General features: G+C 30.6%; 1 protein-coding gene across 1 annotated transcript; it reads right to left on the bottom strand.

Annotated features, from left to right (window-relative positions):
• Positions 1–9,420: 9,420 nt before the first annotated feature.
• Positions 9,421–18,175, bottom strand: LOC145580013 (DEAD-box ATP-dependent RNA helicase 17-like). Its single transcript, XM_081637330.1, has 10 exons — positions 17,793–18,175; positions 17,612–17,684; positions 17,395–17,504; positions 16,071–16,214; positions 14,860–14,968; positions 14,423–14,772; positions 14,270–14,343; positions 13,525–13,829; positions 12,923–13,169; positions 9,421–10,479 (listed from the first exon to the last, which is right to left on the bottom strand). The coding sequence occupies exons 1-10, from the start codon at positions 18,115–18,117 to the stop codon at positions 10,177–10,179; spliced, it is 2,040 nt and encodes a 679-aa protein (XP_081493456.1). The 5' UTR covers positions 18,118–18,175; the 3' UTR covers positions 9,421–10,176.
• Positions 18,176–20,590: the final 2,415 nt, after the last annotated feature.

Consider the following 20,590-nt stretch of genomic DNA (forward strand, 5'->3'; position numbering starts at 1 on the left):
AGATTTGGCTTCGAAACTTTAAGGATTTATAATTAAAATTTTTTATTTATTTGATTATTGTAAGTGTGTCACGTATTAATGTATAACTTTGATCATAAACATATATATATATATATTAATAAATGTTAAAAATATAACTATTTTTCAATACGGAGTAATATTTTACTTTGAAAAACTATTTAGGACGAAATAAAGTGAGATATAAATCAAACTTTGATGAATGATGTACTTCATATGATGAGTAAACTTGATTAATCGCCTTAGGGATTTTAATCTTCTCGAAATTCGTTAGCATGGAATAGTAATAATAGTAAAATCAAAAAAAGTTTGTTAATTGCTATCTTTTTAATACGAGTACATCAATTATCAACTTATAACCTTATCAAAAAATAGTTTCTACTTCTTCAAATTCGTTTTTTTCTAATGAAATTACTTTGGAGTACGTATGTACTAAGCGGGATTGCGTAGTTCAAATTAAGGCTTAATTCAACCATCGATCAAGGTTTCAAGTTCTATCAAGTTGGGTTCAACACTATTGTTATAACATACGTAGTAATATTACGGAGTAAATCACGAATGAAAGCACCAAAATCCGGTCATGAATGGAATATATATCATTTCAAAAGATAGTAATTTTCCAAAATAAAATTCAACAAAGTATGTAAGTGACAAAAAAAAAAAAAAAAAAAAAAAAAAAATTTAATCAACAAACACAAATTGTCCACATAGATTAGGTCGGTATTATTACGTAGATTTGATGCCACAATTTTGTTTAAAATAATTCAATCCCAACGACATAATCTGGTTATAATTTGAGAATTATACATGACATTATTATATTAATGATCATATATTTCGTGCATCTAGATTTTAGGACCGTTTGTACATCAAAAAATTCAAGAAGAAAAAAAAGAAGAAGGAATTTTAGGACCGTACCTTCCGTGGTACAATCTGATTATTTATTTTTTATTTATTTATTTATTTATTTTTTTTTTTTTTTGAGAAAATACAATCTGATTATTTAAAGAGCTATTTTCTCATTAATCTAAAATAATAATTAATGCATCAAAGATTCAATTAAGGTACCACAAGTGTTGATGTCTTTTTTCTATGACATACCAAAATAAATTACAATATTATTTGAGAGAAAAAAAACACATACTCCATAAACAACTATATAGTTAAGAACTTGTCACAGGGTAGCTCAAGTAGAGTGTACTCCTTAACTAATTTCTACAAGAGATTGAATTGTTCTCATTTTGATAATTGTGTTTCATTTAATCATCAAATGAAGAGCAAAAACTAACTTTGTGTTAATTGGATGCACAGTACATCAAAGTGAGTATAAATTATTTTAAGCTTCCATGGTCACGAGTTTAAACCATATATTACACATTTTTGCGATAGAAGCATAGAACAACCCGAACAAGGTAACAATCATAGAGTAAAGTGGTTATGTACGTACTTATATGTAATATGCGTTAACAAAAATGAAGTTTAATTTATTTATTAGTAAAAACCGAAAATTAGGAAAAGGAAGGGGAAAAAAGGACAGAAGAAAAAGAAGAAGCAGGCTAGAATGATGAAAATGCTAATTAATAATTTCCATAGTCGTTAGTGGCTTACCGGCCATCATTAGTGTGCACTACAATCATACCCCAAATCAATCCTAACTCCCCCTTTTTCTTTTTCTTTTTTTTCTTTTTAATTTAATACAATAGACCCACATTTTAGGGAATATCTTTTGTTTCTCTGTAAATTTTTAATGAATTTAGTTATTTGTTTACTAATCCATATGAAGTTAGCTAATATGCATTTAAATTTTTTTATTATTATTATTATTTTAATTCTAGGGTAACAATTAAGTCCTTTTACCTCATTTGCCCGCATTTGTTAATATTTTGTGATGGTTGATGAATGTAAATAAGTAATGCATGTGGATGTCCTGCATGCATGGCTACATCTGCATGGTTACATACATGGACAGTACGTGAGGGTTATTGTCATCCAAAGTTCTAGAAGTAGTACAAGAAGGAAGTATATAATACAATGGAAGAGAATATTTAATACAAGTATATATAATCAATGCTCCTATTATGTTATCCTTCCATATTCTTTTCTTGACAAATCTATCCTCATACGTAAGAAGAGAGCCGCCTAATAGGACTTGACTCACTTGGTAAAATTTTTACTTTAGAACTCAATGGCTAAGGTACGATTCTTATTAAGTGAGGGTGTTTGGAGGTTGGAATTTCCTTACCCTTTTTCCTTTACTTTCAAGTGCTTAGCTCGCAAATACTATACTAAAAATCCACGAAGTTAATTAAGTTGAAGTTTGGTTAATTAGGGCCTTCGTTACGTGAAAATTTAGTTGATAAAGTTTTGATGTTCAAGCGGATTCATTTCCCGTCATTCGCCCGTAGTGATTAAGATATGAAATCAAAATCCACTTACACCACTATTGTTTGTAATTATTTATACGTAGTACCAAAAATGAAATGACAAAGACTTCCATTTTCCTTCCCCTTAAAGCTCAATTCCATTCAACTTGTTTTGCTTGGACTTGTATTATATATATGAACTTTGCTAAGCTAGTAACAATATCACAACTTGTATAACCCGAACTATTCAATTCTCTTTTTTGCCTATAATAAGTCAAATAGGCCGAATAAAACACGGCAAAATATGGACATATACCCCAATAATTACAATTTTTTTTTAAAAAAAAAATTAATAATTATAATACAAGTATATTAATTATATTTCAATAATATTTGTAAAGGAAACTTAGATAATCTTGTCATGGTAACACTATTTTAGACTATTATTTACATACAATTAGTTGACAGAAAAACATAATTTTCAAAGACAATAAGCTAGAAAATGAGGCAAACACTGACAAGCTGTTCCGACAGAGTTGTACTTAAAAATTTAGGCCCATGGGCCCACTATTAGTAAATTTTACATCAAAAAAATCCACATTTTACCAAATTTATATCCTAACACATTTTGGGCCTCAGAAGCCCAAATTAATTTTCTGACGTGGAAATTTCCACGCCATATTATTTTTAAAAAAAATAAAAATAGAAAATATTTTTAGTGGTCTTTTACCCGTCAACGCGTATGATATTCTTGACGTCCTTTTTAACGCCCGAATTTAGACGTTGATGGGCCTTGGGCCCACTTATTGGCCCACACATGTTATGACTCCTGAGAGTTTGGTTTAGGTCGATATTATTATTATTATTATTATTATCATTACCTATTTTAGGAGCCATTATTCAAATTGGGGAAAAAAAAACAAATGATTGTATAAAGACATTTAAAAGAAAATAAATATAAATAATAATGTACCCTACAATTTCCCTTCTGTTAAGAATGTAGGATAGCAACTACTCGTAATTGTGTTGTACATTTGTACTCGTCTATTTAATCTACTGTTTAGGTGTGTATTATTCGTTTGATGATGGGTCGTGTTTAATTATATCGACCAACCATGTTAATAGAGTTTGATATTTTAGGATTAATATAGGGTAGGAATATTGTATTATTGAGGGGTGGATTTGGTGACGATTGGAGGTGTGATAGGCCCTGCATTGTGTACGGATCTTTATAGATACGGATATTTTATGGTATATGTAGATGTATTTTAAGTGGGATACATAAAGATGTGCATGGTTTCCAAAGTTGTGGGATCATGTAGTTCATATCTATTATGGTGTACCTATACTAAGGTACACTATGTTCAGCTTAAGTTTAGTTCACTTCAGTTGAGCTCTAATCAGCTCAATTCAGTTCAGTTTAATTCAACTCCAATCAGTTCAGTTCAGTTCAGTTTATTTCACTTCCTAAATTCCTTTTCTCATAAACAATTCATTTCATCTCTATTTAGTCCAGTTCAGATCCAATCAGTTCAATTCAGTTTCAATTCATTCAGTCAGTTCAAATCACTTAAGTTATTTTCAAAGGAAGAAATCACACCATGCACATATATTGTTAGGGTAAACATCTATAAGCAGCAGAAATTAATTTGTTTGATTGAAAATAGTTTTTTCGAATGGGAAATAAGTTAACCTTAACAAATTATTTAGGACAGCCACAAGTTGTTTCTCCTCTCCTCATCTTAGTCATCTCCTTTCCTCTTTTTTTTGGGCAAAAATTTTCTATTAAATGAATTTTATAAGTAAATTAATGTTATAATGCACTTTCCATAGAACAAAGGGAAAGAGAACAACAATCCAAAATATCTTCTTTGGAATCAAACACAATCGGAACTTCGGAAGGTGTTGCCAAAAAAACCAAAAAAACCAAAAAAAAAAAAACACAATCGGAAGGTCGATTATGATTTATGACGACTATGCGTTAATGTAAAAGATAAGTTATAAAATATACTCCGTAGATGTTAATTAGATGATCAAGTTGAAGATTGTGAATGCTTTAGATTTCGTTCTGAATAGGGTTTGAACTAGTGGTAATGTAATATTTGATGTGTTAAATACTACTCCCTTCGTCTCAAATTACTTGCAATGTTTTGACTTTTTGGACTATTCACACATTTTTTTTGAACATCTTTTTTTGCTATTATAGGAAAGTCAATGTAGTCATATAAGATGTTGTTGGATCTATTTTAATGTATAGTTTCTGAATATAAACTTTTTATACCTTATATAAGTACATAATAAAAGATATTAACGATCAATCTTGTGCATCGACAAGTGTGTTTAGTCAAAAGGTTGCAAGTAAACCGGGACAGAGGGAGTAATATATCTTATGAGGATATTATTCATAGTACAACCAAAATTGAAAATTTTGGGCCCCATTCACTTCACCTTATTTTTGCTGAAGTGAAATTAATTTTGCTGAATTTAAATTATTTTTGCTGAATTGAAATTAAGTTTACTGAACTAAAATTATTTTTGCTGAATTGAAATTATTTTTATTGATTCCCTTATATATTTCTTCTCTGCTGTTACTGATTTTAACTGAACTAAAGTTATTTTTACTGATATGAACTTATTTTTACTAAACATAACTTATTTGTACTACATTGAAATTATTTTTACGAAACTAAAATTATTTTTACTGAATATTATTATTTTAAGGTGGAGTGAATCGAGCCTCACTTTGTAGTCTATTTTAATATAATTATTTATAAGTATATGTTTTGTTCATTTGAAGTTCCCCATGAGCAAAAAAATAACCTTAATTGTAAAGATACAACCAATTGAACAATGAATATTTCCCCCTAAATCCGTTATGGATATTCTTGCCTCGAATGAACTAATTTCATAAGTTATAATTATATTTATTAAAATCACTTGGAAACTAAAAAACACTTATGTGGTTTATGTGTGTGTCGTATGGACATGATATATATTAATTAATATATGCAAGTAGCTTTCTTAGTTGTAAACATACTAAACCCTAATGTCACCAAACGGCTAGTCTCGTCCAATTCCTAGTCTACTTTTAAAAGTCACATTATTAAATCTCACTAAAAAAAACAATTTTATAAAGTGAAGTTAATTGAAAATTTATCAATAACATCTCATTAGGGTTGATATTTGACAACCATCTTTGTTGGGTCCTATTCATGTACTGTAATTTTGTACTACATTTTGTTTATGTCCTAATCTACTTTTAGGAGTCATAATTGATCACTAAAACCAAAATTAGGGTTTTAATGACAAAAGTTATGTTCTTGAGAAAGACAATTAGGTCTTAGGAAAAATTGTTAAAATAATACAACCTTTAGCCCATTCTTTTTTAATAATATAACCTTTTGATTTTTTTGTAATAATACAATCTTTAGGGGGTGTTCATTTTTAAATAAGACAAAATTAAGTTTTCGATGGGTTTTGAGGTGGGAGAAGAGGAGGGGATATTCCCCACTTCCCCAATCCCCACCACCAAAAACTCATCCCTTCTTCTTTCCTAGCCTCAAAATCAAACGAAAATTCAATTTTGTTTTGTTTAAAATGAACACCCCTAAAAGGTTGTATTATTACAAATAATCCAAAGATTGTACTATTAAAAAAGAATGGGTCAAATGTTGTATTATTTTTGGCAATTTTTCCTAAATTTTATTCTTGTACATGCTTATGTACTAATAATCTCAATTATAAACAATCATAGGGATATTATAAAATAAGAGGAAAGGGTGTATTAGAGAGAGATGTAGATGATAATTGTGTTGTATTCATCTATTTCATTAGGCCATTTATATATACATGATGTGAACAATATAACCAATATGGACAATAAAGAGTCCATTCATGAGGGGGTTATAATGTGAACTAACGGCATATGGAGATTATAAAGGAGGTTACAAAGACACTTAAGATAGTCATATTGATGAGAGAATTACAAGTTATAATGGGCATACAATATTATTTGTAACAACGGAGTTCTTTTTATAACATCCAATCTATTTTATTTTTTTTAATTTTTATTATTTTGTTTATTGATTAATTAAATGTATAAAGTTAGTAATAATTATTCTTTAATGAGAAGGATTGATTAAACCGGAGATAGGGAAAGAGTACAAAATAAAAAAGATAGGTCATATTAATGACGTTTATGATTAATTGATTAGTGCTAAGTGTAGAATAGATGGCCAAATTGACCGTTCTAAAGTTTTTTATTCTAGTTGTATCAACGTGTTGAAAATAACTATCATGTAACAATTTTCTTCGTTAGAGTAACATGATTGAAAATAATAGTTGTTTTATTAGTATTATCATGTTTATGTTTAATTTTTTAATGTGTATTTTTATAAAATCAACAAACTAAGGATATTAATGGAAAGATTATGGGCGTGTTCGGCGCTAGTTTTTGAGTAGCTTTTAGTGACTTGATCAAGTCAAATCACTATTTGACAAAAAATGTGAGTGTTTGGCAAATTAGTGGTTAGGATAGCTTTTAGTGGTGGAGGTAGCTTTTATGAAAAGTTAGAAAGATTAGCTTTTGAAATTGGAGGTAGCTGTTGAAAATTTAATCTATAGTTTTAAAAATAAAATGTTGATTTTTATATGTAACAGCTAGTCAACCGCTACTTTACCGAACACTCATATCTAAATTATTTATCTTCACAACTAACAGCTACATACACAGCTCACAACTACCTCCACATCTACAGCTTCATTCACAGCTATATTTTGTCGAACATGCCCTATACTTAAAAAGCTGCATATAATATAAATGAAAAATATATTTAAAAATGAAGGGAATGAGTATTTTTACTACATGTATATTTTTCTTAACTAAACCTCTTAAGATTTTTTAAAAGAAAGAATATGTTTTAGCATAAGATTTATTCTCTTTCAATATATTTTCTCCAATGATGGGACTCTAGAAGTCCCAAGAAGGATCTTGTTAAAATATCAAGTCATCATCATTATCACTTACTCCTTATGTTCCACAAAAATCTTCCAATTAATGTAGATTCATGAACCTAGAAATATGCATGAGTAATACTTATTTACTGGTCATTTTTGGCAATTTTTACGGGAATTAATAAACATAAATGACAAGTAACAAAAGTACATTGAAAAAGTAAATTTACATTGGATATGCAAAAAAGTAAAGAGAAAAAGTAATTAAAGTACATGGGAAAACAAAATTTACAAGAGAAAGTTAAATTTGCACAAATATTTTTACGAGATAATTTTGATAAAAAATTAATATTAATGGTACTTGAAAAAAGCAAATGTAACTAACATTTTGGGGCACCAAAAATAGTATAACTGAATATAAGTGACTATCAAATAGGGACGGAGATTAATCCCTCCACTCTGAAATTATTGCCTAATTGCTTTTAACTTTATTTTCCACTAATATGTACTTCCTGTGTTTTTCGTAATAGTTGCAACACTTTTTTTTTTCACGTTTGTCGATGCATATATTCAATCGATAATATATTTAATTATCAATATGTAAAAATTATAAACATTTGATATTAAAATTGTATAAATCGAGACATATCTAACAAGATCCCACATAACTATATTTTTACTTAAGTAGGTATAAACTATCAAAGCTAGTTAAAATAAAACACATGAATAGTGTAAAGTCAAACTGTTGCAACTACTAAAAAAACGGAGAAAGTACTTCGCACATATCAAATGAGATATCTTGTTGGAATCTTGTTAATAATTTATGTATTGACAAACGTGTTAAAAACGCGTGTCCTCTAATTTAAAACAAAGGAAGTATAATAACATAGATATAATAATATACGCATAAGATCTTGTTAGAATCCTATTAACGTGTACTCAAAATATCAAATTTTTATATTTTCTTACTTAGGGTCTGTTCTTTTCAGCTTTATTTCAGTTTACTCCAGTTCAGCTCAGTTCCGTTCCTAATTTCCTTCTTTCATAAACAGTTCAGTTCAGTTCAACTCAATTCAGCTCAACTCAGTAAATGAGAACATGCCCTTATTGGTAAAACTATACGTATTACTATATATTTAATGTGTCAAATAGTGAAGGATAGCTCAAGTGATTAGAGCTTTTATTCCTTCTCGATTATAGGAAATCTTGGGATCGATTCTCACCCTCACTTTTGTGGCTCAATCATATTGATTAATGTGAATTTTTTTTTTTTTTACTAATAATAATAAATGGTCAATCCCATGGTGTCATTTTTTGTGAAATGAATAACATAAGTTTTAGGAAGAGCTATAGAACAAAAAAATTAAGGGAAAAAATTTTGTAATCACTAATTCACTACAAAATTAATTTACTCACAATTGAATATCGCGGTTGTGAGTAATTGTTTGTATAAACAGCAACTCGATGAAAAATACTCACAAAATTCGAATCAAAGTCCTAAAGATTTAGTGAATTACACATAAAATCAACTATTCATCTTGTATATTCATATACAAAGTATGTCTTCTACAAGAAATTTTTGAATATATATAAAATAATTCAATGAAATTCCTATGTAAAACAAATTCCATTATACCCCTATAGTTGAATGTATATGAAAAAATAGAAAATTAAATGAAAATATTTATCCCAGCTTTAGCTTCAGTCGTAATAATAAAAAAAGACGTATATATTACGACATAATAGGATTGCAAAAAAAAAAATAAAGTAAAATGAATAGATTTTTTCAAATCCCAGGAAATAAAAAAGTTAGTCGAAATTTAAAACTTGAAGGGAATACTTCAAACTTATGTAAAGGAAGCCACAAGATTAATAATCCTGAATAACCAAATGGGCAAATGGTGGTGCAGCCTTAGGCCAAACCCAAAATCCTTAGCCCTACTGTCATTAAATCCAATCCAAGTAAATTACAGCAACTTTAATGGTAATTATGGACTTTATGTTAACACACCTATTAAACCAAATATAGTTCTTTCCTATGATAAAATATAAGCATAGTATTAAATTAAATGATTTGATGATCATAAAGACTGTCAACATATGCAGTAAAATAAAATTGGCAGAAACATTCCACACAATCATTTAGTATGTGATACAATTTGTGACCACATTTCCTATTTTTCTGTTACCCTTTTAAGAAGTGGACCAAAACCCTGGGAAGTAGGGTTTCAATCTCAGATTTGTTACCAATAACGACAGACAATGAGAGCTCCAGAAAAAAGAAATAAAAAATGTAGGGTTCAATAAAAATAAACACACCATTAGGAAGATAAGCGAAATAATAAATAGATGTTTAAAGACTTTTCCCCTGCGTATGTGTAGTCCTTTTCACTTTCCGAAACATATGACTAATGCTATAAACTTTTATAGATTAACTGCAAGTGATAGATCAATGTCAAGCGGATTGGCAAGGGTTACCAAACCCCAGAGAGCCACAAAATACCGTACGTGGCTTTTTTTGGTCGGATGACGGGTGAGTTACCAGATAGATCCGTCAAAGGACAAAAACTTCAAGGAAGATGCCGGGGGGGGGGGGGGGATAAATGGGTTGAAAGTATCTTTTGGAACTTGGGACAATCATTTTCGAAGCCAACCAAGAAGCTTTAAATTGGGAAAAGATAAGTTAAATGAAAACGGACCTCTTACCACTTGGGGTGGGTCTTGACCAAATCACCAAACATATCACATGCCCCATAATTGTCTTCATGTATTTGCATTATATGCAGAGTTGTCAACAGAAAGATGAAGAAGATTTGCTACCTTACATCCTTTCACTCGACATTTATGTATTAACAGCGACCCTCCTCTTCTTCCTCTGTCCTGTCAGCTTCTCCTCAATCTTCTTCCTCTTTTTTATCTGATCTTTCTTCATCTTTTTTATCAGCTCACCCTTCTTCCTCTTTTTTATCTGATTGTGTACCGACTTCCCTACCAAAGAGGGTTGGTCTTTCAGAGCAAAGCTTTTAGCAACATGACCCAAATGGAGTTTATTCCTCACAAATATCTTTCTTAGCTCTCCTCTACGGGTTGTGTATCCTCGGATCCAAGAAACAAATGCATCCTGAGCCATTGTCTTCAACTTTGACTGACATGAGTGTTTAGGATACATCAGTACAAGGAACAAAACTGAGCATAACAACTTGCAGAAGACTATTGGACTGAAATAAAACACTTTTTTTTTTACTTCGTTTCAGGAAAGGGGGAGGCCGGGAGGGTGGGGGCAGGCAAGCTGTACAGATGAAATACCAGATAAACAGAGGAAGTATGATTGGAAATTTTGGAAGAAACACATCTAATGGCTTGTTTAACGCAATGTCATGGATAAGGAAACAGTTACAAGTTTGTACACAATTTATTAAGAGATTTTCCAATTTAATTATGTCTGTGAATACACATATCCACCCCCAAATAGATAATTTCATCTAAAATTCATTTTGATTACCATTAAATAGCAGAATGAACGTATTGATAAAAGGCAATGACAACCTAAAATAATGAATACTAATTATAAAAAATAAAAATAAATAAAAAAAATATGAAGTGGAATAACAAAAAACACACGCTACTTTGTTTTAAAGACGCATTGGCATGGAACATTTCATTGAAAACTAAATGGGCTGATTAAATGTTTATGACCCAATCAGCTACGGTCTAGGATTTTGAAGTTATATATGTGATAGTTCTCAACCACTTGAAATGTCTATGATTATCAATTAACAATATATGCTACGCAGCCAAGGTTGTCAAATATGCATCAGTGGATCTAGGATCAGACCTTTAGATCTTTCCTGAGCATGTGAGTGAATAACTGGTTGGGTATGCTATGCCCTAATCTTTTTGTTGACGATAATTTTCAGGTTGGGAAGGAAACCTTAATAAAAAAGTATCTGTTTATTTACTGTGTTGAGGTCTTGCCTAAGCCTGTGCACAAGGGCAAGATAAGGTAGTCCAATCCCGGTAAGACTTGATCTGAATCATAGTTATTATGCTAGTAATGATCACATCACATACCAATATACAAAGTGAATATAATGGCCAAAAGCCTACCATACCCAATATTATAATGCTACCACACCATCTTTAAATACAACTAATATTTAGCCCGTGCAATGCACAGGTTAAATTTTTTGAAATTATATATTTTTAACTTTTTTAAATTTTATGGTTATCTATTAGGATTAGTTGTGGATTGGATTTAAGCCAAAATATGTACTCCATTTGTTTTTATTTAAGTGCCCCAATTTGACTTTGTCACTATTCATATGCATCAATTTGACAATAAAATGTCTGTGCTTTATACAAAAGTTAAAATATAATCAAAGACTATTTGCTCAATATTAATAAACACATAGGTCAACTTCTACAAGTCTGCAACCCAAAAGAAAAAGATCAGACATCCCAAATACTTAAGTAGTAATAGAATTGAACGGATGAATCTATAAAATGCCAAATACTTATGTACTTTGATGTGTTAAGAAACTTTCCTTAATATTTTCCTTGCCTTTTCATTCCACTTCACCGTCTATATATACAAGTGATAACAAAATAAAGCGTAACAAAATTGGCGTATGAATTAACATTCGCAAAAATTATTACCAACAAATTATAGAGAAACATATCTTTAATTTCGTAATATTAATCACAAAAATAGTAAAATTGGAATAGAATAATACATACAAACTATATATTCGATTCTCCCATCAACCCCATTATTAGTAATCAAAAAACACAAAGATTTTCCTCACAAAAAAAGAAACACATAATTATATTGAAAATTTTAGACAAAATTTAAGTATCAAAATAAATTTATTAAAAATATAAGAAATAAAGGGGAAGGAAAATTACAACTAACCTTGAAAAAAATCAGAGAGATTGGAGTGAAAAAGGATTAATCTGATCATAATGACGAATTGGGGGGGGGGGGGGGGAAGCAAATTGACAATCTATTTTTTGTTCAAAATATGAGGAAGAAGGAAAAACTAAAGGCCAAAAAAAAAAAAAAACTGAATGGCATGAAAAATAATGATGGACAGTCAAAGGAAAAAGAAATGAAAGATAAAAGGTAAAAAATAAAAAAATAAAAAAAACAACAAAACAAAACAAAGTAACGTTTCAGTTACATCAAAAAAAAAAAAAAAAAGTTAAATGGCACACGTGGCAAATTGTTTGTAAGAGTTCCTGTTATTAAATATTAGAATTGATTTGGTATGTGATAGGAGGCAATCCTGATAGATCTTGGTGATAGAATGCATAAACCGTGATAATTCAACGAGTTTAGTGTATTGGGAAAAAAACAGCACAAGGCTCAAGGAGTAATTTCGGCATATGTCAAGAGACCTAGATGATGATTCTACAAAAACTTTTCCAAAAAAGCACAATGAGTCAACAATCAGTTAAACACTTAAACTTGTACTTGGACCTACAATAATTAGCAATAAGTAACACATTCATACATAAAATTTACTGGATCATATTTGGAGTAGAACATGAACTATTAAAGCTAAGAACAAGGACAGTAAACAAAATACCTGGGAGGTAATAAATCCCTCAAGAGCCTTCTGTAGACCTATTAACCAGGGATGCATCTCAATTGAAACAAACTTCCTTGAGAAGTGCTTCTGACCGTACAATGGGAAGCTATCCAATACCTTTTGCAGTGGATACTCTGTTAACAAGGCACCATGTTTTTCCAACTCTTGCAAATAGTCATATTCAATAGGCTGCAGAAATAATAAAGAATCTCCCTTCTGGCCCAAACGAGCTGTTCTACCAACCCTGAATTTTTCAAAAAACAAGAGCCATAATGAGAAGCCCCATCATTTTCAACATTAAACACATTGGTACAAAGAACCAACACACTAACAAGCAGCAGAGACAAAACAATTGAATCAAATAAAGAATAGAGATACAATAGAACACACACAACTAGACCACAAACAATAACCTGTATTTAACATACAAGATTAGATACAAAGCAAGGACATACAATGCTTCTAAGTAAAAGAAGTTTTGTAAGCACTATATTGCATGACAAGATGCAGAAAAAGAGCATGTGAGAATAGCCACAGCGAGATGCCTCATGTTACAAAAAGGGGAATATAAACATGCATACAATGCATAGATTACACACCTATGAACATATTCAGTGGCCTCTCCAGGAGGATCATATTGTATAATACATGTAATTTCAGGGACGTCCAATCCTCGAGCAATAACATCACTACATAAGAGAAGAGCAGATTTTTTTGCTTTAAAGGAAGAAACTGTAGTTTTTCGCTCATTGTTCTCCATGTTCCCATGCAAGTGGAAAATCTCCCAGTTCAAAAATAGCTTCTTCTCTTTGGTTTCTTTTGCAACATTAGGCGGCCACTGAAACTCCTTAAAAAGTTTGTAGTGGAAGTCCACAGCATCACAAGTCGAGAAGAAGACAACAACCTTCATTTTTATAGAAAAATTAATAAGCAGTTAGTAAATAGGATTTAAGAGGCATATCTCAAATAATAAGTTTGGGGGGGGGGGGGGGGGGGAGTACAATGATAATTAAACAGTTTAATAGCAAATTGGGATAGTTTTTCTTCACCTAAGCTCGATAAAGATACCTCAACACAGTAAAGTGTAAAAGTTCCAAAAAAGACAAAGAATTCCTTAGGAACATGCATGACTTTGTTCTACTCTCTTTCTAACATGTTTTGAGGATTAAAGGGAGATTCAACATTTCCAAAGTAAAAAGAATAATTCAACATAAACTATGAAAAGAGAAGAAATCTGGATACATAAAAAATGTAGGCAGTATAATTTACAAAGGGCAAGAAATAGATCAACTTCAAGTCTAGAACTACAAGGAAATCAGTAGAAAAGATAGAATAAAATCCAACCTTTTGGGTAGCTTGTCCTTCAATAAGATTCTTGAGAACAGAAAGAAGAACTGCAAGCCTTGAACCACATGGCACTGAGGAAAAACAAGGGTCACTTGATTTTTTGTGTTTAAGACCGGTTAGCACAAAAATTAACCTTGGATTCACAAGTACCTTTGACATATTTCTGCGTCAGTTGAGAAGGGAGGTTATAATCTTCATTGAAGTCTTTAAGTTTCTCACTGTGTTCTGCTTCATCCTCAGATCCTAAAGACCCCAAATGCTTGGGAGACGAATTTTGATGGAGCTCCCTTTCATCAAGACCAATCATAACTGGATTTTCTAAACTAATATTAGCAAGATGATTGACCTTGTCATTTAAAGTAGCTGATAAGAGCAGATTCTGCCTTTGAAACTCAAATTTTCGAGAGTTCCCACTTTCTTTATCATTAGACTTGCTTTGCCTTGAGCCCAAATGATCAAGTATTTCTTCAATTTCTTTACCAAACCCCATTTCTAGTATCCTGAATAAACAGTGTAGTCAGACATGAGGTAAAGAACATGACAAAGTATTGCATGTTATGGATTATCAAAGAGAACTCCATAATTACCTATCTGCTTCATCAAAAATTAACCAGCGCAAATTAGAATACAAAAACGATGATGTGTTCTTTAAGTGATCCAGAAGGCGGCCAGGAGTGGCAACAAGTATAGATATACCTGTAACCCCCACACATGAAATTAATAATAACAATAAAAAATTACATCACAATCAAACATTCCTAGGTACGCAGAAAAGAACATAATGAAAAATCAATCAGCATTTCATATGCAAACAAAAAAGTGACTCATGGACATAGTTGATCGATTACTGTGGCTTAGCCATGCACTTGTGCCAAAATAATATATCAGCCACCATGTAAAGTACATCATAAAACACTAATTGAAGAAAGTAACTGCTAAGGGTGGACAGACAAAGCGGCTTGTGAATAGTATGGAATTGGCTAGGTCAAAATTCAATTCGAGCTTGTTCATTTGTTACAGAGCTAAGTTTGTGCTCAACTTATAGTTCAAATCTGAACAAGTTGATGCAAGACTCGATTATATCCAGCTTTGTGAGATTGTTTATTTAGAAATAAATAATAAAAATTAAATTAAATTTTTATTAAAAAGATAAATGTTCTTTCTACGAAGCACGGATACAAGTTGTACTCCACCAACTAGTCATCTCACATCCTCAATATGGCTTTCTAGGACGGGATGGTACAATTACGGCTTAAAAGTCCTTAGACATCTCAAGAAACAAGGTGCAATTAAGGCATAAAAGTCCTCAAACGTCTCAAGAACAGAGTCACAGACTATGAATATAACCTCTATTTATGTAAGGGCTACCCTTGACAGTGGTGTTCTAGAGCTTAACCTTGACTCAAGTAATAGCTAAATACAGATGAGTTGAAGACTTTCTTCAATTTAAATTTGGAGGAGTGAATTCAATTTAAAAAGAAAATAAAATAGTACTTGGTTATCTATGTTTTATAATTTTTATGACACGATTGGAAATACAGAATCTGAATCTTATTGCCACAAACAATGCCATTCGGACACAGTAGCAAAAGAATTTGTCATCCCCATTGGTCCCGTCCAATGTAGCAGTGTAGCCTACTGAAAATCAACAGAACATGGAAATACTAGACCAGCTGCAGGAAGGTAAATAAATAAATTGATTATCCTATACTGCCCCTTGTTTCTCAGTGATGCAAAATAAGCAACATATATGATCTAATTATCACAATTCACAGCATTTGAGAAGCTTAGTTCTCACCTTTTCGCAACCTTGCCTTTTCCTTTGACCTATTTTCACCTCCCATTAGGTATCCTGGAACGATCCAATGAAATCGATGCAGAAGCTTTTGTAGACTTTCATATACCTGTGTACATAACTCATGCGTCGGTACAAGTACCAATGCTGTTGCCACATTATTAGTTATATTTATGAATTCGTCAATTCTATGGTACATACATCTGCACGATATGTTAATAGTGCTGGAGCATGCATCATCTAGTAGAGTAAGGATATACAATTATCACTACCAGCAACAACAGTTGAATAGAGCTCTGAACTCATTGATTGTCTTTTGGCAATAGTACTACACTCACAATTCAGTCATGTGGCAACAAGAGGCACAAATTGAAAGTTTTTCTACCCTACCCCATCCCCTCGATCAGAAGAAAAAAAATTCACTTTACCCTGTGCATGATTGGAGGAGTAAAAAAAAATAAAAAATAAAAAATAAAAAAAAGAAGAATATGCATTTACTTCATTGTTCAATGAAAAAGGCACTTACATATATCCATGTCAAACACTTCAGTACTTCACACTAATCCAAGGTTTCAAATAAAAATATAAATACCCATGTCAAACACTTCACACTCTGACAAGGGCATGGAATCCTTACCCAACATTTACAAAATTCACCCGAAACTTCAATTATTTTGAGCAACAAATTTGTAACGAAACAACACAAGATGTGAAGGAAAGAGATGAGAGAATTGTGATGAGTATCCTCATAGAAAGGCTTAAAATAATTTGATAAGAACTTGCAAACTAGTCAACCTCAGATGTTTGTATATGTAATGGTAACGAAAAGCATATGCAGTCTTTGGAAATCCGAGATATGTTTCATGGATGCCATGACATATTGACATGCACCCATGTCCAATTTAAGCACAGTGCCCTTGCATCTGGAAATTACAAGCCCTGACATGCTTGACACTTTGATAATTAGATACCCCCACTTTCCCATTGCCTTTCTCCCATTCTCCAAATTATAATTCAGACTGTGTAGAGTACAGGTATGCTACAATTGTTATCAACATACTGCACCACAATCAATTGGACAGTGAGTTTTACACCTTCTGACCTCCTCTAACCCACCCATATTGGAACAGGAGTCGACTTACCAATACGATAAAATCCTAATATAGTTTTGTTTAATCAAAACTAGAAATCCCAAATCAAATTCCACACTTCAGAACAAAATCAGCTAATTTATAAATAAAATCAAAACTCTCAATTCTTACACAAACACAACAAGCAATTAGCTTTAAAAAACAAAAATTCAAAAAATTAACAACAGAATACTTACCAAAAGTACCATCAGCCCTCTGAATTCGAGGCTGGTACCCCTGCAAGTGATGAATAATTGGAGCCAAATACGCAATAGTTTTACCCGTTCCAGTTGCCGCATTAACAAGTCTATAAACAATCATACCCATTATAGAAAATCAATAAACAAACACAACCCAGTTCATCAAAACCTAAAAGAACTTCAATTAAAATTGGGAAATTCAGTAAAAACATACACATGGCGGCCAGATAATATAACAGGAATTGCTTTAGCTTGAACTTGAGTAGGTTTTTCGAACCCCAATCTCTCTAAATCAATAAAAAAAAAAAATTAACAATAATTAATCAAAAGTAATGCAAATTAGGGAATTGCAAATTGAAATTGAAATATGAGGAGATAGAAAACAAAAATAAAACCTTGGAGTTGCTCGCATAAAGAAGATTGGAGGCCAAGGCTGGAGAATGAGCATGATGCGAAGATTTCGTCGGTGGTTTTAGGTTGTTGTTGCTTCTGAGTTTTCTGAGTGATCTCCATTTTTGCGGTTTTAGGTTGCTGTTGCTTCAGAGTTTTCTGGGTAATCTCCAATTTTGTGGTTTTAGGTTGCTGTTGCTTCGAAATCTTCTGGGTAATCTTCATTGGTGTGGTTTTAGGTTGTTGTTGGTTCGGAGTTTTCTGGGTAATCTTCATCTTCATTGTTGTGATTTTAGGTTGTTGTTGCTTGGGAGTTTTGGTAATCCTCATTTTTGTGTTTCAGAGGTTTTTGAGTGGGGGCTGAAAAGTGTATGCAGTAAAGAGGAAGAGGGTTAAACTCAAACTATTGGGTCAAATGGAGTATTTGAATTTTTATTTTTTTTCCTTAAAAGCTGAAATTAGTGGAGCGATTTCTCTTAATAATGTTGTTAAATTATCTTATTATCAAATTACGGTCCTTTGTATATTGAAAAAACTAGCTTAGATCCCGTTTCATGCACGGTAAGTTTTAAGTTTATTTTAAAATTAATTATATTTAACAAATAAAATTTGGTAAAACATACCTATTAGAGGATATATAGAAATTATATTGTCATAGTATATATTAAAAGGTCGTTTAAAAGTAATTTCATATATGAATCAATTTTATTGTTATTTTTTTTAGCAAAATCTAATAATAATCCGTTAAAAGATATTTAAATAAGAGTTGGAATAATATTTTAGGTAAATGTGTATGTAAGAGAATTAAGAATACCAAATAAATAGAAACATATTTATTATATGAAGATATAAAAGATTTGGAATTTATACTAAAGTAATCCTCGTAGTTATCCCTAAAGTACACGTGACATCATCTCATAAAAAAAATTCCCGCCAAAAAAATTGTTACTTTTTTTTTTTTTTTAATTTTTTGAATGAAGTTTGTTACTATATATCTCGGAGAGAAGTTTTGGCTTTATATTTAGGGATTGATACCTAAAAACTAAAAACTATAGTGCTAAAGAATAAGAAATATTACGTAATAATATAAAATACTACTTATGATATTATCAAAAAAATTATTAATGTTATGGTATATCATAATGTTTATTGTCCTTTATTTTTTTTAATGTTTTTTTTACTTTTCATGATTTCGTTTTGTACAGTTTCTAATAAACGAATTATAAAATAATATCGTAGGAAAAAAGGGAGTCCCAATTGATCTCACAGATTAACCTTTCATTTTATCTTCTCTCATAACTTTATGCATTGAAATCTGAGCCACTTATTATTTTACTTTTATCATTATTGAGAGGAGATAAATTCACAGATTTATCTCTGAGAGAAACTTGAATTTACCCATGTAGAACCGTGCATAGCACGGGTTTTGAACTAGTAACTGTACTAAAACAGAGGGCACTCAAAAAAATAGCTCCACGTGTCACCTTCACATGCAAAATTTTCCCGCTCTTTCCACTATCCTAATTAAAGCAGTTATTCACTAAATAATATACGACCTTCTATTTCCTAAAAATATTACGTATAATATTTTTTTTAAAAAATATTAGTTTCTTTATATACTAAAATAATATTGATTGATCTTATATAATATTTTTTGTCAAAAACAATAGAAAAATTTTGCTAGTCCTATCTACAAAATATTTTCATTAATATTAAAAGTAGAAAATTTCACAATATATTTCCACTATATATCAATAAAGAATGAAATATATCTGCTAAAATAATATTTTTGACAAGATAGTGAGAAAACATAATATACAATAACAGAAGATAACAAAATTTTTGCATGATCAAATCGATTTATCTCAAAAATATTGATAATATATATATATATATATATATACACACCAAATATTTCCCTAAAGAAAAAAATACCAAATCTAGCTAATTAATTCCTAACATTTAAAATATTTTCCTTCTCCACATTTTTTTCCTTCTAAAGGTAATTGGTCTAAAGATATCATCACTCACGACAATATTATACAGTTAATTGATCTTATATAATATATTGCCTAAAAAATATAACTTTTATTGATCTTATGTGATGCAATTATTGTCTAATAATTTAACTTAACTTTTATATATATATATATATATATATATATATATATATATATATATATATATATATATATATATATATATATATATATATATATATATATATATATATATATATATATATATATATATATATATAAATATAAGAACCCCTCCTTATATAAGAACCTTAGTTATATAAGAACCAATCTAATCTGTAGGATTAAATTGGGATGAGCGCTCAGGATTAATACAAAACAAAAACCAATTTAACCTCAAATACAAAGCAACTCATGATTTTCTCTCTCCTCGAAATACGTCAGGCCATGAGTTTCTCTCTCCTCAAACTCACAAAAATTGCCATAAAAGCTGCAATTTGAAGGATTTCCAACTTTCTAATTTTATTTTTTTGCACAAATTCAGCAACAAGGACCATAAAACAAGTCAAATTGTTCAAGAAAAGTACAAATTTTGGCGATAAAACCCTAGATTTCGCAATTTTCAAATCAGATACATATTCCTTCGATTTCGTTAGGTATTTATTGCTTATAAGCGTTATATGTTCGAAAACATTGTTTTCATCTATACATTGTTTGGATTGTTATTTTGTTCTTCAATTTCAGTAGATTTTTTGCAAATATAAACCTTAGATTTCACTTTTTTTTTTTTTTTTCCAAATTTAAGTTCAGTAAATTTAATTGAT

Source organism: Chenopodium album, chromosome 14 (genome assembly GCF_948465745.1).
Source record: "Chenopodium album chromosome 14, dcCheAlbu1.1, whole genome shotgun sequence".
Lineage (NCBI taxonomy): Eukaryota > Viridiplantae > Streptophyta > Magnoliopsida > Caryophyllales > Amaranthaceae > Chenopodium > Chenopodium album.

Bases quoted from the DNA above. Each gene is read 5' to 3' on its own strand.
- LOC145580013 (XM_081637330.1), bottom strand. From the start codon at position 18,117: ATGAGGATTACCAAAACTCCCAAGCAACAACAACCTAAAATCACAACA. The intron at 14,773-14,859 runs GTAATTATGGAG...CTGTTTATTCAG, and splicing joins ATTTTTGATGAAGCAGATAG to GATACTAGAAATGGGGTTTG. The intron at 14,344-14,422 runs GTACTTGTGAAT...GTTTTTCCTCAG, and splicing joins GACGCAGAAATATGTCAAAG to TGCCATGTGGTTCAAGGCTT.